The sequence below is a fragment of the Thalia democratica genome, chromosome 7, assembly GCF_965202585.1.
Source record: "Thalia democratica chromosome 7, ktThaDemo2.hap1.1, whole genome shotgun sequence".
NCBI classification, from domain to species: Eukaryota; Metazoa; Chordata; class Thaliacea; order Salpida; family Salpidae; genus Thalia; species Thalia democratica.
The window spans coordinates 49,998,911-50,021,801 of record NC_139171.1 but is presented as its reverse complement, the minus strand read 5'-3'; the positions used below and the strand labels follow the sequence as shown (position 1 = coordinate 50,021,801).

Here is a 22,891-nt window from a genome sequence, read left to right as displayed (position 1 = left end):
AAGTCTACCGTAATTAACATTTATTAGGCATTATTCAAACCTGTTGTAGAATACTTAACTTAATAATTTTTTTATTATAAAAAGACTTTTAAAATACATTACAAACCAGGTTAAATAAGAAGTATTTTAAAAGATCAAAAAAAAATAAATAAACTTTCATAAAATAATGTCTGCTACTTAAGTCTAATATAATGTAAAGGATGAGCTTCATTACTGCATGCAAGTTTTTTTTAATTTAGTTCTTAATCAGTAAAATAAAGCCTCCTTTACAAATATCTAGATTAGATCTTTTGCTTAAGATGTTGATAATGAACTGAAAGTTTTTTCAACAACATAGCTAGAAGGAAAAACTATAAACAACAATCTAAATTCCTCTCAAATGATTGGATACTTTTGCCTTATTTTTTGTTTATTCCAAAAGCTTTCATATCGTTCTTTGGAAAAATTTACTTTAAGTTCAAGGTTAGTTTGTAAGTCTGAGAAGGTTTCCTGTAAGTCGTTTACTTCAAAAAGATCTGCCTTGAAGGAATCCATATTTTTATCTAAAGGGTAGCTTTTTTGTGTCAAATCAGAATTTTACTATTTAATATGTTGAAATTGTTAATAATTCCAGATTTTTTACGGTTTTTTTTGCCTAAATTGTCAAATTCCAGTTTTTTCCAGGTTTCTAGGTAAATTGGTAACCCTGTATAGTTTTATTTCTCAGTCTAACTTAGTGACTTTTCAAAAAGCAATTGAAAATATCATGAGGTGATAGTTGGTAATAGATAACATAGAATTTTACAAACCATTTATGATCCCAAATAACATATATGTCAGGTTATAAAGTGGTGAGAGGGATTCCGATCGTCTATGATCTATGTAATTGTCAAATAACAAAACATATAAATGAAAATATGTAATTTACTTGAAAATAGGAGTCATAAGTACTTGATTTTTTTCTCTATATTTTACATAAAAAAAATAAACTTTTTTGTTTAAGTTTTATCTCAGGGTCAAATATTTAATAGCAAGCTAAAACTAGTAACATAGCAAGAAAAAAAGTAAAAATTTTATGACAGCCCAAAATTTTAAAATCGCCCCCTTTTCGCCCCTTTACTAGTTATCGCCCACCCTTTCGCCCCCTTACTAATTATCGCCCCCAGGGGGGCGATATCGCCCACTTTGGGAAACCCTGGTGTAGTGATTGCAGAGATGTGTTTAATAATAGTTATGTAAGACAATGCTAGATAAATAAAATATCATTGTGGAAATAGGGTACACCAAATATAAAGATCAATAGAAATATTAAAAAGTTCAAATAATAAATTTCAGCTTCGTTTGTTAATGTAAATATAAATTCAGTTCGGAAATGTGGAGAAATTAACTGATAAAAGTGTTTACGTAGCCCCTCCACTTGCGGCATTTATTAAAACTAGATCTTAGTGTGCACCGCTTTTGTTTATTGTAGTTTAGTGTACACAAATTTTTATTAGCTTGACAATCACTGCTCTACAAATTAAAAAAAATCAAAGTTTATCCTACTAAAGCTACAAACTAAAGATATTCAGCTTATGTTATTTAATAAACGACAAAAATAAAAGCGTTCAAAATATTTGGTCCTAGAACCTGGTGCACGAAAAAACCTTTCAGTTATCTAATCGCATACCACTGATACCTTTTAACGTATGTCCAGGAAATTCACTATTCAAAATGTTTATATTTTTTATGTAAAACTTATTTTTAGAATACCGATTTTAGTTGAAAAAAATCTAGAGATTGAAAACCACAAACCAGATAAATTTTCTAAATCAAAGATTTTTCTCTTGAGGTCTGTTTTTTTTTAGCCTCTAAACGTAAAAAAAAATTACGTATAGTTTATTTCAAATTTAGCTATGCTTTATATCTCTGCAAACAATATTGATATTCTTTTCTTAGTTGATAAAACTATTTATAAATGAAGTAATTTTCATCACTTTTTATAAATAAAACCGTTTATATTTACCTTTAAATTATATATAATAACAGTATAATACTACAATACGTACGGGAATCTGATTTTCAGTAAATTAGTTTTTAACTGCATTATCAAAAAAACTAATAACATGTAACATTTGCTTAACATATGTTTTTAAAAGTAAATAAGTGTATTTAAAGTTACATGATGAGTTTTAGTAAACTACAACAATGAAAAAAATCAAAAGAAAATATCATGGTTATAGATGTACGGGTATCTGATTTAATAAAACCAAATTTTTAATTGCTTTTTGTTTAAAACAAATAAAAATTTGCTTCCTATTGACTTATTTTAAAAGATATAAGAGTGCAGTTTATTTTGAAAACTATTAAACTTTAAATAAAACTACAATACGTAGTTCAAAAAAAGTAAATTGTTTTAATTTATTTATTTAAACTAGCGTTTTCAACTGAAATTTTTGTAAAATTTATTTAAGGGTTTCCTTTTAGAAACAGGCTCTCATAGTTTACAGATTTGTATTTAATTTATTATGCAAAACATATTTAAATTTTTTCCAGCTGTTCCAAAGATATTCATAAGACAAAAAAGTGATATAGCTTGCTTGATGCTTATATGCAGTTGTAAAAATTGTTTGGACTTAACATTCAAAACTTTAGTAAAAAGAACAGGCAGTTCTACTAATAAATTTCTTAACTTAACATCGTTTTTATTAAAAATATTTTTTCCTCTTTTTCCTATTTTCTTTAGAGATTAGTCTAAGAACCGCATCTGTAATAAACTACTAAATTCGAATAATTTTAGTAGTAGAAAAACATATTTTATGTAAATAAGTGTTTTTTTTTTCATTTATAATAGTACTTTACATTTTGAAACTATTGGGCTATTAATTATGATCTTATCTTTTTCTTAAAGTATAAAAAAAATCAAGCATGAAAGTCACCTGGTCTCTAAGCTGTTAAACTTAAAATTAAAAATATAATAAACAGCTTGTTTTGTACTTACTAATAATAATAATGATTTATTATATTCAAAACAAGAAATTAGTTGAAAATAAGTATCGCTATATATTCTAAATACAACAAAAATTTTAAATAGTTTTATTACTTTTTATTAGATAACTAATAAAAATTTACTCAAGTAGTTAAGACAAATTTTAGAAAGTTTTGTTTCAATTGTTACAAAAACTTGTGCCAAACACATTGTTTAGCAGATTTGCAAGAAATCTGAATACTAAATAAAAACTGTTTGTTTTATATTGAAATGTAAAGATTTGCTATTTTCACATACAACTCTTTAATTGTTTTATCTTAGTGCTTGTTAAATTCAGTATTTTTACTTTAGAAAATTATTAAGTAAGGTTAATATTGAAAAAACCTTAGTAGTGAGAGCATAAAACTTGTCATAAGTTTAAACATAACTATAAATTAAACTATTCTAAATTTCAAAATTTTATACACTAAATGTTTATTCAAATAGTTTATACTTTTAACAAACAATAATTGATTAGTTTTTTAGTGCTAAAAGTATTTTTAAACAAATTTTGTATACAAATGATGTGTCTTCAGAGAAAAACTGCTGAGAAATTTTCATGAAAAATCAATAAGAATACTAAGTAACGATAAACTATCCATTATTACTTATAATTTTTTCATATAATTTGAAAGCATCAATTTTTATTCAAAACTTTTGTTTGTTCAATATTCAAAGTTTTAACTACTATAAACAAACTTAGTACACAATACCTACTAATTATGGATATAAAACTTAAAAGAATTGTTTGTGTAAATAAATTTAGCGATTAGGACAACTTACTTATTGATTTCTTAATTTAATTTTAAAAACATAAATGAGCAAAGGTTTAACTTTATTTTGTGCTGACAACTAAAATTTTCTCTGTCGTCTGTAAAATAATTGAAAGCAGCTGCGTCAACTAACCAGTAACTTGCTTAGTTTTAGATGAAAAATTGTGAATAAAACGGTTAAATCTTAGAAATGTTTTTCTGGAAAATAAAATATCAAGTGTATAAAAAAATATGCCAAAGGAAGTCAATATGAAGTGTATAATTGGTAGGAGAAGTAAATTAAAAAAAAAAGATATTTTTCTAATTCATCCTCAGTTTAGTTTTTTTTTTGTTTGTCTGTGAACTTATTTCAATTCAAATAACATTTTGGCTTTTCTCCTACGAGAATATAAAAAATAAATATACTAGTATTAAGTTTGTTTCATTTCATTTAAGTAAGGTTTTCCTCAGGTCATCTCAGCTCAGTTAAAACTTATTAGCATAGCTCAGCTCAGGCCTAACTAGGATTTTTTTTCTAAACATCTTTATTTAAAGATTATGTTGAAAGTTTATGACATATGTTTTATGGTAAACATTTATAGAATTTTTAGTAGAGAGGTATAGCTTACAAAGACTATTTAATTATTTAAAGTATCTTTCTTTTTTTTTAATATGGTTTTCAGTCTCCATTTAGATGTTATTTATTTAATGGTGTCATAAATGACCTTTATCAAATATTTCTAGTATTTATATATTTTACTTTTTTCCTGATTTAAAAAATTATCATGTTATTGTGTTTTTTTTTTTCTTGTAAAATAAAGTTGCGTATCCAAAATATTTTTGAGGTAAATTTCTAATTAGTTTATAGAAACGGTTCATTTAAACCACTTAACTTGATTGAGCAGTATGATTCCTTTTTATATAATTTAAATACCAATATTACAAGTCTACAAAATGTTATTTTAAGTATTTAATATTGTTTTAAACCTTTCTCTGAAATAATAAATTAGGCACAAATATAAAACCATAATACCTCCATTGATATCATTACTTATAGTTTTCTGTACTTCTTCTGCAAAATTTAAAATTATTGAAATTAAAAATAACAGACTTCTGCAACTATAAAAAAATAATTTGTTTATTCTTTAATATATTACAGGTATACTTGTATTTTTTTAAGCTTTTGTGCAAAATTATGGCTATATTGAATAAATTTTAAATCTTAGCTAACTTAAATGACTCTTACTTTATTAATTCAAAAGTCTTTATTATTTATTTATAATTTATTTAATATTTCTGCTTATAAGAAATTATTTTAGATAATGTCTAAAACTACTGAATTTAAAAACTCACGCTGAAGTACGTTATTATTTTATTTTGAAAATAAAATAAGTGAGAAATGGAAAGGAATCAAATTACTTAATCCTGTTAAATGATTTTAATGAAGCAATTCTTGGAAATAATTAGAAAAATCTAACTTTTTATTTTACATAAAATCATTCAATAAAATAATCTGTTGGTAAGAGGGCTAGGAGTAACAGCTTGAGATAAAATTCAGAATAAATAAATTTTTAAGAAACTTCAAGTATAGTTTAGGTTCTAAATTAGTGGTTATGTTGAATTTAAAACCCGTTGTTCAGTTCAAATAACATTTTGGCTTTTATCCTACGAGAATTAAAAAAGTAAATATGCTTCTAGGTAAATTGTTTCATTTTATTTTAGTAAGGTTTTCTTCAGGTCAGCTAAATTCAGTGAAAACTTATTTGCACAGCTCAGGCCTAACAAGGATTTTTTTTTAAGCATCTCTATTAAGATTATGTTGAAAATTTATGACATATATTTCATGGGAAAAATTTATGGAATTTTAAGTAGAGAGGTATAGTTTACAAAGACCAGGTAATTATTTATTGTATTTTTTTTTCTTTATATGGTTTTCAGTCTCCATTTAGATGTTATTTATTATTTATTTAATTTAATCAATAAATTACCTTTAACAAATACTAATAAGGTTTGTATAGTTTACTTTTTTGCAACTAAAAAAAATGTCATGCTGACTTTCTAAAATAAAGTTGTGTCTCCAAAATATTTTTGAGGTAAATTTCTAATTAATTTATAGAAACTGTTCATTTAAACCACTTAAGTGGATTAAGTAATATGATTCCTTTTTATATCTCACTATTTTTTTCATTTTTAAAGTAAATGACTATAATACTTCATATCTTGCATATCCTTTAATATATTACAGGCAAACTTGTATTTGTTTAAACTTCTGTGCAAAATTAAGGGTACACCGTAAAAACTTTAGAGTCTTAGCTGATTTCAATGACTTTTATTTTATTAACTCAAAAGTCCTTGTGGTTTATAAATATATTATTTAGTATTATAGCTTGTAAGAAATTATTTAACTTAGTTTCTGACACATATTGATTTAAAAACCTCTTGCTGAAGTAAGTTAGTCTTTTACTTTAATAATGAAAACTAAGTGAGATATAAAAAAGTATCAAATTACCTAATCCTGTTAAATGGTTTTAATGAAGCGATTTTTGGAACTAATTAGAAAATTACAACTTTTTATTTTACATGCAAGCATTCTAAAAGTCATTTCAAGGTAAGAGAGCAACGAGTAACAGCTTAGGATAAAATTCAGGATAAAAAATTTTTTTTTAACTTTAAGTACAGTTTAGGTTCTATATTAGTGGTTATGAGGAATTTAAGTATCATTTTTATAAGTCTATAATATTTTAAGTTACAAATATAATATTTTCAAACCTCTTTGAAAAAAAAAAGACTTTTGCAACTTCTTATAGTTAAAACTGATTTAAAATTTTAATATTTCCTTAACTTTTAGGGTACATACATATTTTTTGCTTGTAATTTATGTGAACTATAATTTAAGTTAAAAAAAAAGTTATTAATATTATTTTTCATGTTAAAAAATTTTACAGAAAGATTAAAATAAGTATTTTAGGGAATGGTTCTTAAAAACTTAGTTACAATTTAGATTTTTTCTATACTAATTCCTGTTCATTAAAAATTTTCAGAAAACTATTACATAAAAGCAAAAATGGCAGAAGAAATTACTCGTAAAATGGAAAACACTTCAATAAATAACTCAGAAACTGAAGATGTTGTAGATCCGTGGTCTGTAAAGGCATCAAGCAATAAAGGAATTGATTATGAAAAACTCATTGGTAAGCTGAACCATTTATATAAGTTTGATCTTGATTTTTCTTTTCAATTTTATTTTTAAGAATTTTGGTAGTCTTCATAAAGTTATTTTTAATAAAAAATCTTTGTAAACAGTTAAAACAATTTAATCACTTTACTAGATATCATTAAACTTTCTGTCTAATTACTACTCGTTAACCAGATATTTTGCTGTTTTATCATCATTAATTAGGTCTTATATTATAGGAACGTCTTAAGTTAAAAACTTTAGAAAAATGATCTACGGGACTTAACTTTTAATAAACCTTAATAAGTATAAGCATGGATAAAAATAAAAAGTATAATTTGCAGTTAAGTTTGGATCAGAAAGAATTAGTGAAGATGTGTTAGAAAAATTTCAAGAAGTTCTAGACGAAAAGAATATGAAAATGCATACCTTTCTTAGAAGAAAAATATTTTTTTCTCATAGGTTTTTATTATTAGTTAACAAATACAAATTAGTTTAAAAACATCAGTATAAAAATTAATGCAAATAGAAATTTTAAAAACGTCTTTTTTTTTAATTATTCTAAAAATAATGTATCTATTTTCTATATTTGTAGTTGAACTATCATAAACTTCTATAAAAGTATAGAGTTATCTACGGAAAATCTGTGTTGCGTTGCTAATATTATTAAATGAAATATCTAATAAGTATCTATGTGCAAGTTTTGACTTTATAAAAAGCTTATTGATTTATCATAATTTTCCATCCAGAGAATTGGATCAAGTGTTAATGAACTACATAGCTGGGAAGCCGTTTTATTTGTACACTGGACGTGGACCTTCATCTACTGCTATGCATCTTGGTCATATGGTTCCTTTCATGTTCACTCAGTTAGTGGCACAGTAATTAATACACAATAATTTAATGTGTTTTTAATGTTTAGAAATAATATTTTCAAAAATTACTTTTTATAGTTTAAGCTTTTTATTAAGTTGTTTTCTTTTAATTATACTCAGATATTTTTGTTACTACTAAACTTTACACTTAACACACTAAAACTGCAATTTTCGGAACAAGTTTTTACTAGCTATTTTTATACCAGATGGCTTCAGAAAGTGTTTGATGTGCCGTTAGTCATACAGATGACTGATGATGAAAAATTTTTCTTCAAGGACGGCAAGAACCTTGATGATTACACCGATTTAGCTTACGCAAACGCCAAAGATATTATCGCTTGCGGATTTGACCCGGACAAAACTTTTATTTTCACTGATGTTGAATATATAACTGAGGGACATGGGTAATGGATATTCAATTTTTTTAATTTGAAACAAAAAATTTTATAAAAAGTGAAATCTAATTATTAAAACACGTTTGAAACGCTTATAAAAGTAATGTTAATTTAAAATAAAAACTAACAGTAAGCATAAACATTTAAGTTTATATAAAATAATTTATGCTCACAGAAAAGAATTCTTCAAGAATATTATCAAGTTTAAAAAGGCTGTTACATTAAATCAAGTAAAAGGCTGTTTCGGCTTCGAAGGAGATAATAATATTGGTTAATTAAAAGTTTTAATTCAATCTAAAACAGATAAACAACGTATTTTCAAGTAGTTGAATTAAAAAGTTCAAATTCTTATTATAGAACAATACATATAAAAGTATAGTTTTACATATATTTATTTAATTTTGGAATAAAAATTTATCACTAAATAAAAATAAATAAATTTTATTCTAGGACAAGTAAGTTTTCCACCAGTGCAAGCTTGCCCTTCATTTTCTTCCAGTTTTCCACACATTTTTAACGGATGTAGAGACGTGGAATGTCTCATTCCATGCGCTATCGATCAGGTAATGTCAAAGCATTTTGTTATTTATACTAGTTCAATTTAATAATAATACAAACTGATAGTTTTAATTTACATTCAATTGCTTAAACATTCGGTTTATGATGAGTTTTGAAATATGTTTACCCAAATTTAACGCTATAAAACTATTAATGAAAAATATTGTATTTAATGAAAACTGAGTACGATTTTATTTTACATATTTAGTATCAAAAAAAAAAATAATTTGTTATTGCTTCTACAAATACTTTTCTAGATCTTATCAACTATTTTAAAAAGGGCAAAAATGTAGTAGTATTTTTAGTTAGAGCCTTTTAAAAATTAGAACTTATTTTATTAGTTAAATCACATTATTTTCCTTAAAAGCTCAATGCTTCTTGCAAAGTATATGTGTATGCATATGATCCATAGCGCTATAATCGAAGAACAAACTAACATAACATTAAAGTTTCTAAATTAAACTTTACTTAATTAGTTATTTTCAATTATTATAGGATCCATACTTCCGCTTGACAAGACATTATGCACCAACGTTAGGATTCAAAAAGCCTGCGTTGATTCACTCCGTGTTTTTTCCGGCATTGCAAGGAGCCGTCTCTAAGATGAGTGCTTCAGATGAAAACAGCGGAATATTTCTCACTGATACGCCCCAACAAATAAAAACTAAGGTATTTTTTCAAAAAAATTATTTTTTATTTTATTTTAGTTTAACTTAATAATCTAATTTGATCTTATTTAAAAGTATTCTTAGTTATTTACTTTGATATATAAGTGATTTACATGATTTTTAAAAATTTTATACAGATTAATAAGTACGCATTCAGTGGAGGCCAAGATACAGTTGAATTGCACCGAAAACTTGGAGGAAATATTGAAGTTGATGTGTGCATTAAATATCTTAATTTCTTCTTAGACGATGATGAAGAATATGAAAAAATTAAAGCTGTTAGTAACGTTATATATTTTCAAACTTGGTATTAAATTTTAAAGTAACTTTTATTTAAATTTGATAATTTTATCTTCATATTAATTTTAGGCATATGCTAAAGGAGAACTTTTATCGGGAGAACTCAAGAAACGTCTGATTGAAGTACTTCAAGCATTTGTAGCAAATCATCAAAAGAATAGAGAGAACGTAGATGAAGCGACCATAGAAAAGTTTTTTAGCTGCAAACGATTCTCATGTGCCGACAACTATATTCCCAAAAACTAGACAAAACTTTTTAGTCATCAGTACTTTTGAAGCTATGCTAATTGATGCTCCAATTCTTGTTTTTTTTTGTAATATGCGTTGGGCTTTTTCAGTTTGTTTAGTTTCGTGAAGTGTATAATTTATAATAAACTTAATTTTTACCAAAAAAAGTTTTATTATTAAATTTATAATTATGTATCATTTTGTAAATCTATAGTTTCCTACACCTATGGCTATTATTTGTTCATTTTGTGCCACTTAGTCCTGGACAAGACGTTAAACTGTATCCAAACAGTGTACGAACCGATAACTAAAAGGTTTACACTAGGTCGTTTTGAAAAGTTGTAAAAGTCTTTTATTTTTAGTTTCTTAACTTGTAATATGTGAAACAATTTTTTACAAAATTATAAGTAATGATACCAATCAAGTATAAAGTTTTTATAAATGTATCTAATCTATAATTAAGAGACATGTTTAACACATTTGATTGTTCAACTTAACATATTGTGAACTTATAATATTTTTACTTTAATTCATCATAATCGCTAGTTTAGAACCGAAACTATACTTAATTTTTTTCTTAATTTACTTATTCTGTTTAAGTTTTTATTCTAAGCTAGCATTCAAAATCGCCATCTGTAGGTTACAAGAAAAGAAGTAAGAGCTTAGGATAAATAACTTATTCAAAAAAAATAAAATATAACAAACTTTAAGTATAGTTCAAGTTCTAAACTAGCGATTATGATTAATTTAAGTATCAATGTTATAAGTCTGCAATATGTTAAGTAGTGATCTACAGAATCAAAAACTTTGATTCGGATCCGGCCGAATCATAATTTCAAAATAAAACTCGAATTCGGATTCTGCCGAATCCTAATTTCAAAATGAGACTCTGATTCGGCCCTTTCCGAGGTTTTGGATCCGGTAAACCACTTCAAACTTTTTGAATTGTACTAAATTTTTGTCAAAAGTTATATGAAATGTAAAAATAATTAATGATTTCACTCTTGAGTGGATAAAACTGCTTTTTAACACTTATAAACGCCTCTTCAACTTTCATTTAGAGTTTTGCACACAGTATAAAATTTATGATAAACAATTTTTGTTTGACTATAAAATAAATAAGTACATAATTAAGGCGTTTTATTTTAGCTTTTTGGATAAAGTTATAGTTATTCATCATGTGTTTAGTTTTTTGTGTTTGCTTTTGAACCTATTTCATTTCAAATAACATTTTGGCTTTTTTCCTACGTGAATATGAAAAATAAGTATACTTGTAAGAAGTTTGTTTTATTTCATTTTAGTACGGTTTTCCTCAGGTCACCTCAGTTCAGTGAAAACTTATTTGCATAGCTCAGGCCTAACTAGGATTTTTTTCTAAGCTTCTTTATTTAATGATTACCTTGAAAGTTTATGACCTCTATTTCATGGCAAAATTTTATGGAATTTATAGTAGAGAGGTATAGTTTACAAAGCCTATATAATTTATTTAAAGTTTTTTTTTTCTTAATATGGTTTTCAGTCTTAGATGTTATTGATTATTTATTTGATTGTGTCATAAAATGACCTTTAACAAATATTAATAGGATTTGTTTATTTTACTTTTTTTGCAATCAAAAAAAATTGTCATTTTGTTGTGTCTTTTTAACTTTTTAAAATAAAGTTGCGTCTCCATAATATTTTTGAGGTAAATTTCTAATTAGTTTATAGAAACAGCTCATTTAAACCTTTTAACTAGATTAAGCAATATGATTCCTTTTTATATCTCACTAATTTTTTCATTTTTAAAATAAAAGACTAACTTACTTCATATCTTGCATATCCTTTGATATATTACAGGAAAACTTGTATTTGTTTAAACTTCTGTGCAATATTAAGGATACACCGTAAAAACTTTAGAGTCTTAGCTGATTTCAATGACTCTATTTTATTAACTCAAAAGTCCTTGTGGTTTATAAATATATTATTTAGTATTATAGCTTGTAAGAAATTATTTAACTTAGTTTCTGACACATATTGGTTTAAAAACTTCACGCTGAAGTAAGTTAGTCTTTTACTTTAACAATGAAAAATAAGTAATATAAAAAGGTATCAAATTACCTAATCCTGTTAAATGGTTTTAATGAAGCAATTCTTGGAACTAATTAGAAAATTACAACTTTTGTTTTACACGCAAGCATTCTAAAAATAATTCCAAGGTAATAGAGCAACGAGTAACAGCTTAGGATAAGATTCAGGATAAATAAAGTTTTAAAAAAACTTTAAGTACAGTTTAGGTTCTAAATAGTGGTTATGAGGAATTTAAGTACCATTTTTATAAGTCTATAATATGTTAAGTTAAAAATATAATATTTTCAAACCTCTTTGAAAAAAAAAAGACTTTTGCAACTTCTTATATTTAAAACTATTTTAAAATTTTAATATTTCCTTAACTTTTAGGGTATATACATATTTTTTTACTTGTCAATTATGTCAATAATTTAGGTTAAAAAAAATATTAATTTCTCTTTTCTAAAAAATTAACTATTACTCGTAATTATTTAACTTAACTAGTAATTATTGTAAGGAATGGATCTTAAAAACTTAGTTACAATTTAGATTTTTTCTATACTAAATCCTATTCTCTAAAAATTTTCAGAAAACTATTACATAAAAGCTAAAATGGCAGAAGAAATTACTCGTAAAATGGAAAACACTTCAATAAATAACTCAGAAACTGAAGATGTTGTAGATCCATGGTCTGTAAAGGCATCAAGCAATAAAGGAATTGATTATGAAAAACTCATTGGTTAGCTAAACCATTTATATAAGTTTGATCTTGATTTTTCTTTTCAATTTTTTTTTTAAGAATTTTGGTAGTCTTCATAAAGTTATTTTTAATGAAAAATCTTTCTAAACTAAACAGTTAAAACAATTTAATCACTTTACTAGATATCACTAAACTTTATGTCTAACTACTCCTTGTTAACCAGATATTTTGCTGTTTTATCATCATTAATTAGGTCTTATATTATAGGAACGTCTTAAGTTAAAAACTTTAGAAAAATGATCTACCGGACTTAACTTTTAATAAACCTTAATAGTTATAAGCATGGATAAATATAAAAAGTATAATTTTCAGTTAAGTTTGGATCAGAAAGAATTAGTGAAGATGTGTTACAAAAATTTCAAGAAGTTCTTGACAAAAGGAATATGAAAATGCATACCTTTCTTAGAAGAAAAATATTTTTTCTCATAGGTTTTTATTATTAGTTAACAAATACAAAATAATTCAAAAACATCAGTATAAAAATTAATGCAAATAGAAATTTTAAAAACGTCTTTTTTTTAATTATTCTAAAAATAATGTATCTGTTTTCCGTAATTGTAGTTGATCATAACTTACCATAAAAGTATTGAGTTATCTACGGAAAATCTGTGTTGCATTGCTAATATTACTAAAACAAATATCTAATAAGTGTCTCTGTTTGCAAGTTTTGACATCATTTAAAAAGCTTATTGATTTATCATAATTTTCCATCCAGAGAATTGGATCAAGTGTTGACGAACTACATAGCTGGGAAGCCGTTTTATTTGTACACTGGACGTGGACCTTCATCTACTGCCATGCATCTTGGTCATATGGTTCCTTTCATGTTCACTCAGTTAGTGGCACAGTTATTAATACACAATATTTTAATGTGTTTGTAATGTTTAGAAATAGTAATTTTAAAACGTACTTTTTATAGTTTAAGCTTTTTATTAAGTTGTTTTCTTTTAATTATACTCAGCCTTTTATGTTACTACTAAACTTTACACCTAACACACTAAAACTGCAAGTTTCGGAACAAGTTTTTACTAGTTATCTTTATACCAGATGGCTTCAGAAAGTGTTTGATGTGCCGTTAGTCATACAGATGACTGACGATGAAAAGTTTTTCTTCAAAGACGGCAAGAACCTTGATGATTACACCGATTTAGCTTACGCAAACGCCAAAGATATTATCGCTTGCGGATTTGACCCGGACAAAACTTTTATTTTCACTGATGTTGAATATATAACTGAGGGACATGGGTAAGTGGATATTCAATTTTTTTAATTTGAACTCAGAAATTTTTATAAAAAGTGAAATCTATTTATTAAAACATGGTTGAAACGCTTATAATAATAATGTTAAATTAAAATATAAACTAATAGTAAGCATAAGCGTTTAAGTTTATAAAAAATATTTCATGTTTACAGAAAAGAATTCTTCAAGAACATTATCAAGTTTAAAAAAGCTGTCACACTAAATCAAGTAAAAGGCTGTTTCGGCTTCGAAGGAGATAATAATATTGGTTAGTTAAAAGTTTTAATTCAATTTAAAACAGATAAACAACGTATTTTCAAGTAGTTGAATTATAAAGTTTAAATTCTTATTATAAAACAATACATATAAAAGTATAGTTTTACATATATTTATTTAATTTAGGAATAAATACTTATCACTAAATAAAAGTATATAAATTTTATTCTAGGACAAGTAAGCTTTCCACCAGTACAAGCTTGCCCTTCATTTTCTTCCAGTTTTCCACACATTTTTAACGGATGTAGAGACGTGGAATGCCTCATTCCATGCGCTATCGATCAGGTAATGTCCAAATACTTTGTTATTTATACTAGTTTAATTTAATAATAATACAAACTGATAGTTTTAATTTACATTCAATTGCTTAAACAGTCGGTTTACGATGAGTTTTGAAATATGTTTACACAAATTTAACGCTATAAAACTATTAATGAAAAAAATTGTACTTAATGAAAACTGAGTATGATTTTGATTTTACATATTTAGTATCAAAAATAGTTTTAATTTGTTATTGCTTCTACAAATACATTTCTAGATCTTATCAACTATTTTTAAAAGGGCAAAAATGTAGTAGTATTTTTAGTTAGCGCCTTTTAAAAATTAGAACTTATTTTATTAGTTAAATCAGATTATTTTCCTTAAAAGCTCAAGGCTTCTTGCAAAGTATATGTGTATGTACATGAAAATACTTTATCCATAAAGCTATTGTCAAAGAAAAAACTAACATGAAATTAAAGTTTCTAAATTAAACTGTACTTAATTAAATATTTACAATTGTTATAGGATCCATACTTCCGCTTGACAAGGCATTATGCACCAACGTTAGGATTCAAAAAGCCTGCGTTGATTCACTCCGTATTTTTTCCGGCATTGCAAGGAGCCGTCTCTAAGATGAGTGCTTCAGATGAAAACAGCGGAATATTTCTCACTGATACGCCCCAACAAATAAAAACCAAGGTATTACTTCAAAAAAATTATCTTTCATTTTATTTTAGTTTAACTTAATAATCTAATTGGATCTTATTTAAAAATATTCTTAGTTATTTACTTTGATATATAAGTGATTTACATGATTTTTAAAAATTTTATACAGATTAGTAAGTACGCATTCAGTGGAGGCCAAGATACAGTTGAATTGCACCGAAAACTTGGAGGAAATATTGAAGTTGATGTGTGCATTAAATATCTTAATTTCTTCTTAGACGATGATGAAGAATATGAAAAAATTAAAGCTGTTAGTAACGTTATATATTTTCAAACTTGGTATTAAATTTTAAAGTAACTTTTATTTAAATTTGATAATTTTATCTTCATATTAATTTTAGGCATATGCTAAAGGAGAACTTTTATCGGAAGAACTCAAGAAACGTCTGATTGAAGTACTTCAAGCATTTGTAGCAAATCATCAAAAGAATAGAGAGAACGTAGATGAAGCGACCATAGAAAAGTTTTTTAGCTGCAAACGATTCTCATGTGCCGACAACTATATTCCCAAAAACTAGACAAAACTTTTTAGTCATCAGTACTTTTGAAGCTATGCTAATTGATGCTCCAATTCTTGTTTTTTTTTTGTAATATGCGTTGGGCTTTTTCAGTTTGTTTAGTTTCGTGAAGTGTATAATTTATAATAAACTTAATTTTTACCAAAAAAAGTTTTATTATTAAATTTATAATTATATATCATTTTGTAAATCTATAGTTTCCTACACCTATGGCTATTATTTGTTCATTTTGTGCCACTTAGTCCTGGACAAGACGTTAAACTGTATCCAAACAGTGTACGAACCGATAACTAAAAGGTTTACACTAGGTCGTTTTGAAAAGTTGTAAAAGTCTTTTATTTTTAGTTTCTAAACTTGTAATATGTGAAACAATTTTTTACAAAATTATAAGTAATGATACCAATCAAGTATAAATTTTTTATAAATGTATCTAATCTATAATTAAGAGACATGTTTAACACATTTGATTGTTCAACTTAACATATTGTGAACTTATAATATTTTTACTTTAATTCATCATAATCGCTAGTTTAGAACCGAAACTATACTTAATTTTTTTCTTAATTTACTTATTCTGTTTAAGTTTTTATTCTAAGCTAGCATTCAAAATCGCCATCTGTAGGTTACAAGAAAAGAAGTAAGAGCTTAGGATAAATAACTTATTCAAAAAAAATAAAATATAACAAACTTTAAGTATAGTTCAAGTTCTAAACTAGCGATTATGATTAATTTAAGTATCAATGTTATAAGTCTGCAATATGTTAAGTAGTGATCTACAGAATCAAAAACTTTGATTCGGATCCGGCCGAATCATAATTTCAAAATAAAACTCGAATTCGGATTCTGCCGAATCCTAATTTCAAAATGAGACTCTGATTCGGCCCTTTCCGAGGTTTTGGATCCGGTAAACCACTTCAAACTTTTTGAATTGTACTAAATTTTTGTCAAAAGTTATATGAAATGTAAAAATAATTAATGATTTCACTCTTGAGTGGATAAAACTGCTTTTTAACACTTATAAACGCCTCTTCAACTTTCATTTAGAGTTTTGCACACAGTATAAAATTTATGATAAACAATTTTTGTTTGACTATAAAATAAATAAGTACATAATTAAGGCGTTTTATTTTAGCTTTTTGGATAAAGTTATAGTTATTCATCATGTGTTTAGTTTTTTGTGTTTGCTTTTGAACCTATTTCATTTCAAATAACATTTTGGCTTTTTTCCTACGTGAATATGAAAAATAAGTATACTTGTAAGAAGTTTGTTTTATTTCATTTTAGTACGGTTTTCCTCAGGTCACCTCAGTTCAGTGAAAACTTATTTGCATAGCTCAGGCCTAACTAGGATTTTTTTCTAAGCTTCTTTATTTAATGATTACCTTGAAAGTTTATGACCTCTATTTCATGGCAAAATTTTATGGAATTTATAGTAGAGAGGTATAGTTTACAAAGCCTATATAATTTATTTAAAGTTTTTTTTTTCTTAATATGGTTTTCAGTCTTAGATGTTATTGATTATTTATTTGATTGTGTCATAAAATGACCTTTAACAAATATTAATAGGATTTGTTTATTTTACTTTTTTTGCAATCAAAAAAAATTGTCATTTTGTTGTGTCTTTTTAACTTTTTAAAATAAAGTTGCGTCTCCATAATATTTTTGAGGTAAATTTCTAATTAGTTTATAGAAACAGCACATTTAAACCTTTTAACTAGATTAAGCAATATGATTCCTTTTTATATCTCACTAATTTTTTCATTTTTAAAATAAAAGACTAACTTACTTCATATCTTGCATATCCTTTGATATATTACAGGAAAACTTGTATTTGTTTAAACTTCTGTGCAATATTAAGGATACACCGTAAAAACTTTAGAGTCTTAGCTGATTTCAATGACTCTATTTTATTAACTCAAAAGTCCTTGTGGTTTATAAATATATTATTTAGTATTATAGCTTGTAAGAAATTATTTAACTTAGTTTCTGACACATATTGGTTTAAAAACTTCACGCTGAAGTAAGTTAGTCTTTTACTTTAACAATGAAAAATAAGTAATATAAAAAGGTATCAAATTACCTAATCCTGTTAAATGGTTTTAATGAAGCAATTCTTGGAAGTAATTAGAAAATTACAACTTTTGTTTTACACGCAAGCATTCTAAAAATAATTCCAAGGTAATAGAGCAACGAGTAACAGCTTAGGATAAGATTCAGGATAAATAAAGTTTTAAAAAAACTTTAAGTACAGTTTAGGTTCTAAATAGTGGTTATGAGGAATTTAAGTACCATTTTTATAAGTCTATAATATGTTAAGTTAAAAATATAATATTTTCAAACCTCTTTGAAAAAAAAAAGACTTTTGCAACTTCTTATATTTAAAACTATTTTAAAATTTTAATATTTCCTTAACTTTTAGGGTATATACATATTTTTTTACTTGTCAATTATGTCAATAATTTAGGTTAAAAAAAAATATTAATTTCTCTTTTCTAAAAAATTAACTATTACTCGTAATTATTTAACTTAACTAGTAATTATTGTAAGGAATGGATCTTAAAAACTTAGTTACAATTTAGATTTTTTCTATACTAAATCCTATTCTCTAAAAATTTTCAGAAAACTATTACATAAAAGCTAAAATGGCAGAAGAAATTACTCGTAAAATGGAAAACACTTCAATAAATAACTCAGAAACTGAAGATGTTGTAGATCCATGGTCTGTAAAGGCATCAAGCAATAAAGGAATTGATTATGAAAAACTCATTGGTAAGCTAAACCATTTATATAAGTTTGATCTTGATTTTTCTTTTCAATTTTTTTTTTAAGAATTTTGGTAGTCTTCATAAAGTTATTTTTAATGAAAAATCTTTCTAAACTAAACAGTTAAAACAATTTAATCACTTTACTAGATATCACTAAACTTTATGTCTAACTACTCCTTGTTAACCAGATATTTTGCTGTTTTATCATCATTAATTAGGTCTTATATTATAGGAACGTCTTAAGTTAAAAACTTTAGAAAAATGATCTACCGGACTTAACTTTTAATAAACCTTAATAGTTATAAGCATGGATAAATATAAAAAGTATAATTTTCAGTTAAGTTTGGATCAGAAAGAATTAGTGAAGATGTGTTACAAAAATTTCAAGAAGTTCTTGACAAAAGGAATATGAAAATGCATACCTTTCTTAGAAGAAAAATATTTTTTCTCATAGGTTTTTATTATTAGTTAACAAATACAAAATAATTCAAAAACATCAGTATAAAAATTAATGCAAATAGAAATTTTAAAAACGTCTTTTTTTTAATTATTCTAAAAATAATGTATCTGTTTTCCGTAATTGTAGTTGATCATAACTTACCATAAAAGTATTGAGTTATCTACGGAAAATCTGTGTTGCATTGCTAATATTACTAAAACAAATATCTAATAAGTGTCTCTGTTTGCAAGTTTTGACATCATTTAAAAAGCTTATTGATTTATCATAATTTTCCATCCAGAGAATTGGATCAAGTGTTGACGAACTACATAGCTGGGAAGCCGTTTTATTTGTACACTGGACGTGGACCTTCATCTACTGCCATGCATCTTGGTCATATGGTTCCTTTCATGTTCACTCAGTTAGTGGCACAGTTATTAATACACAATATTTTAATGTGTTTGTAATGTTTAGAAATAGTAATTTTAAAACGTACTTTTTATAGTTTAAGCTTTTTATTAAGTTGTTTTCTTTTAATTATACTCAGCCTTTTATGTTACTACTAAACTTTACACCTAACACACTAAAACTGCAAGTTTCGGAACAAGTTTTTACTAGTTATCTTTATACCAGATGGCTTCAGAAAGTGTTTGATGTGCCGTTAGTCATACAGATGACTGACGATGAAAAGTTTTTCTTCAAAGACGGCAAGAACCTTGATGATTACACCGATTTAGCTTACGCAAACGCCAAAGATATTATCGCTTGCGGATTTGACCCGGACAAAACTTTTATTTTCACTGATGTTGAATATATAACTGAGGGACATGGGTAAGTGGATATTCAATTTTTTTAATTTGAACTCAGAAATTTTTATAAAAAGTGAAATCTATTTATTAAAACATGGTTGAAACGCTTATAATAATAATGTTAAATTAAAATATAAACTAATAGTAAGCATAAGCGTTTAAGTTTATAAAAAATATTTCATGTTTACAGAAAAGAATTCTTCAAGAACATTATCAAGTTTAAAAAAGCTGTCACACTAAATCAAGTAAAAGGCTGTTTCGGCTTCGAAGGAGATAATAATATTGGTTAGTTAAAAGTTTTAATTCAATTTAAAACAGATAAACAACGTATTTTCAAGTAGTTGAATTATAAAGTTTAAATTCTTATTATAAAACAATACATATAAAAGTATAGTTTTACATATATTTATTTAATTTAGGAATAAATACTTATCACTAAATAAAAGTATATAAATTTTATTCTAGGACAAGTAAGCTTTCCACCAGTACAAGCTTGCCCTTCATTTTCTTCCAGTTTTCCACACATTTTTAACGGATGTAGAGACGTGGAATGCCTCATTCCATGCGCTATCGATCAGGTAATGTCCAAATACTTTGTTATTTATACTAGTTTAATTTAATAATAATACAAACTGATAGTTTTAATTTACATTCAATTGCTTAAACAGTCGGTTTACGATGAGTTTTGAAATATGTTTACACAAATTTAACGCTATAAAACTATTAATGAAAAAAATTGTACTTAATGAAAACTGAGTATGATTTTGATTTTACATATTTAGTATCTAAAATAGTTTTAATTTGTTATTGCTTCTACAAATACATTTCTAGATCTTATCAACTATTTTTAAAAGGGCAAAAATGTAGTAGTATTTTTAGTTAGCGCCTTTTAAAAATTAGAACTTATTTTATTAGTTAAATCAGATTATTTTCCTTAAAAGCTCAAGGCTTCTTGCAAAGTATATGTGTATGTACATGAAAATACTTTATCCATAAAGCTATTGTCAAAGAAAAAACTAACATGAAATTAAAGTTTCTAAATTAAACTGTACTTAATTAAATATTTACAATTGTTATAGGATCCATACTTCCGCTTGACAAGGCATTATGCACCAACGTTAGGATTCAAAAAGCCTGCGTTGATTCACTCCGTATTTTTTCCGGCATTGCAAGGAGCCGTCTCTAAGATGAGTGCTTCAGATGAAAACAGCGGAATATTTCTCACTGATACGCCCCAACAAATAAAAACCAAGGTATTACTTCAAAAAAATTATCTTTCATTTTATTTTAGTTTAACTTAATAATCTAATTGGATCTTATTTAAAAATATTCTTAGTTATTTACTTTGATATATAAGTGATTTACATGATTTTTAAAAATTTTATACAGATTAGTAAGTACGCATTCAGTGGAGGCCAAGATACAGTTGAATTGCACCGAAAACTTGGAGGAAATATTGAAGTTGATGTGTGCATTAAATATCTTAATTTCTTCTTAGACGATGATGAAGAATATGAAAAAATTAAAGCTGTCAGTAACGTTATATATTTTCAAACTTGGTATTAAATTTTAAAGTAACTTTTATTTAAATTTGATAATTTTATCTTCATATTAATTTTAGGCATATGCTAAAGGAGAACTTTTATCGGAAGAACTCAAGAAACGTCTGATTGAAGTACTTCAAGCATTTGTAGCAAATCATCAAAAGAATAGAGAGAACGTAGATGAAGCGACCATAGAAAAGTTTTTTAGCTGCAAACGATTCTCATGTGCCGACAACTATATTCCCAAAAACTAGACAAAACTTTTTAGTCATCAGTACTTTTGAAGCTATGCTAATTGATGCTCCAATTCTTGTTTTTTTTTTGTAATATGCGTTGGGCTTTTTCAGTTTGTTTAGTTTCGTGAAGTGTATAATTTATAATAAACTTAATTTTTACCAAAAAAAGTTTTATTATTAAATTTATAATTATATATCATTTTGTAAATCTATAGTTTCCTACACCTATGGCTATTATTTGTTCATTTTGTGCCACTTAGTCCTGGACAAGACGTTAAACTGTATCCAAACAGTGTACGAACCGATAACTAAAAGGTTTACACTAGGTCGTTTTGAAAAGTTGTAAAAGTCTTTTATTTTTAGTTTCTAAACTTGTAATATGTGAAACAATTTTTTACAAAATTATAAGTAATGATACCAATCAAGTATAAATTTTTTATAAATGTATCTAATCTATAATTAAGAGACATGTTTAACACATTTGATTGTTCAACTTAACATATTGTGAACTTATAATATTTTTACTTTAATTCATCATAATCGCTAGTTTAGAACCGAAACTATACTTAATTTTTTTCTTAATTTACTTATTCTGTTTAAGTTTTTATTCTAAGGTAGCATTCAAAATCGCCATCTGTAGGTTACAAGAAAAGAAGTAAGAGCTTAGGATAAATAACTTATTCAAAAAAAATAAAATATAACAAACTTTAAGTATAGTTCAAGTTCTAAACTAGCGATTATGATTAATTTAAGTATCAATGTTATAAGTCTGCAATATGTTAAGTAGTGATCTACAGAATCAAAAACTTTAATTCGGATCCGGCCGAATCATAATTTCAAAATAAAACTCGAATTCGGATTCTGCCGAATCCTAATTTCAAAATGAGACTCTGATTCGGCCCTTTCCGAGGTTTTGGATCCGGTAAACCACTTCAAACTTTTTGAATTGTACTAAATTTTTGTCAAAAGTTATATGAAATGTAAAAATAATTAATGATTTCATTCTTGAGTGGATAAAACTGCTTTTTAACACTTATAAACGCCTCTTCAACTTTCATTTAGAGTTTTGCACACAGTATAAAATTTATGATAAACAATTTTTGTTTGACTATAAAATAAATAAGTACATAATTAAGGCGTTTTATTTTAGCTTTTTGGATAAAGTTATAGTTATTCATCATGTGTTTAGTTTTTTGTGTTTGCTTTTGAACCTATTTCATTTCAAATCACATTTTGGCTTTTTTCCTACGTGAATATGAAAAATAAGTATACTTGTAAGAAGTTTGTTTTATTTCATTTTAGTACGGTTTTCCTCAGGTCACCTCAGTTCAGTG

The 22,891-nt window shown here is 25.7% G+C and overlaps 3 protein-coding genes across 3 annotated transcripts; all 3 read left to right on the top strand.

Annotated features, from left to right (window-relative positions):
• Positions 1-6,802: 6,802 nt before the first annotated feature.
• LOC145841532 (uncharacterized) lies at positions 6,803-9,955 on the top strand. Its single transcript, XM_082948890.1, has 9 exons — positions 6,803-6,929; positions 7,258-7,375; positions 7,663-7,782; positions 7,995-8,192; positions 8,359-8,453; positions 8,634-8,746; positions 9,237-9,410; positions 9,547-9,687; positions 9,779-9,955. Exons 1-9 carry the CDS (start codon positions 6,803-6,805, stop codon positions 9,953-9,955), a joined length of 1,263 nt encoding a protein of 420 aa, XP_082805016.1.
• A 2,640-nt stretch (positions 9,956-12,595) lies between these two features.
• LOC145841531 (uncharacterized) lies at positions 12,596-15,764 on the top strand. Its single transcript, XM_082948889.1, has 9 exons — positions 12,596-12,722; positions 13,056-13,161; positions 13,447-13,578; positions 13,791-13,988; positions 14,157-14,251; positions 14,432-14,544; positions 15,046-15,219; positions 15,356-15,496; positions 15,588-15,764. Exons 1-9 carry the CDS (start codon positions 12,596-12,598, stop codon positions 15,762-15,764), a joined length of 1,263 nt encoding a protein of 420 aa, XP_082805015.1.
• A 2,642-nt stretch (positions 15,765-18,406) lies between these two features.
• LOC145841530 (uncharacterized) lies at positions 18,407-21,575 on the top strand. The gene is made up of 9 exons (XM_082948888.1): positions 18,407-18,533; positions 18,867-18,972; positions 19,258-19,389; positions 19,602-19,799; positions 19,968-20,062; positions 20,243-20,355; positions 20,857-21,030; positions 21,167-21,307; positions 21,399-21,575. Exons 1-9 carry the CDS (start codon positions 18,407-18,409, stop codon positions 21,573-21,575), a joined length of 1,263 nt encoding a protein of 420 aa, XP_082805014.1.
• Positions 21,576-22,891: the final 1,316 nt, after the last annotated feature.

Bases quoted from the DNA above. Each gene is read 5' to 3' on its own strand.
- LOC145841532 (XM_082948890.1), top strand. From the start codon at position 6,803: ATGGCAGAAGAAATTACTCGTAAAATGGAAAACACTTCAATAAATAAC. The intron at 8,193-8,358 runs GTAATGGATATT...TTATGCTCACAG, and splicing joins TATATAACTGAGGGACATGG to AAAAGAATTCTTCAAGAATA. The intron at 8,454-8,633 runs GTTAATTAAAAG...ATTTTATTCTAG, and splicing joins CGAAGGAGATAATAATATTG to GACAAGTAAGTTTTCCACCA.
- LOC145841531 (XM_082948889.1), top strand. From the start codon at position 12,596: ATGGCAGAAGAAATTACTCGTAAAATGGAAAACACTTCAATAAATAAC. The intron at 13,579-13,790 runs GTTAGTGGCACA...TCTTTATACCAG, and splicing joins GTTCCTTTCATGTTCACTCA to ATGGCTTCAGAAAGTGTTTG. The intron at 15,497-15,587 runs GTTAGTAACGTT...TATTAATTTTAG, and splicing joins AATATGAAAAAATTAAAGCT to GCATATGCTAAAGGAGAACT.
- LOC145841530 (XM_082948888.1), top strand. From the start codon at position 18,407: ATGGCAGAAGAAATTACTCGTAAAATGGAAAACACTTCAATAAATAAC. The intron at 18,973-19,257 runs TTTTCTCATAGG...GATTTATCATAA, and splicing joins TTTCTTAGAAGAAAAATATT to TTTTCCATCCAGAGAATTGG. The intron at 21,308-21,398 runs GTCAGTAACGTT...TATTAATTTTAG, and splicing joins AATATGAAAAAATTAAAGCT to GCATATGCTAAAGGAGAACT.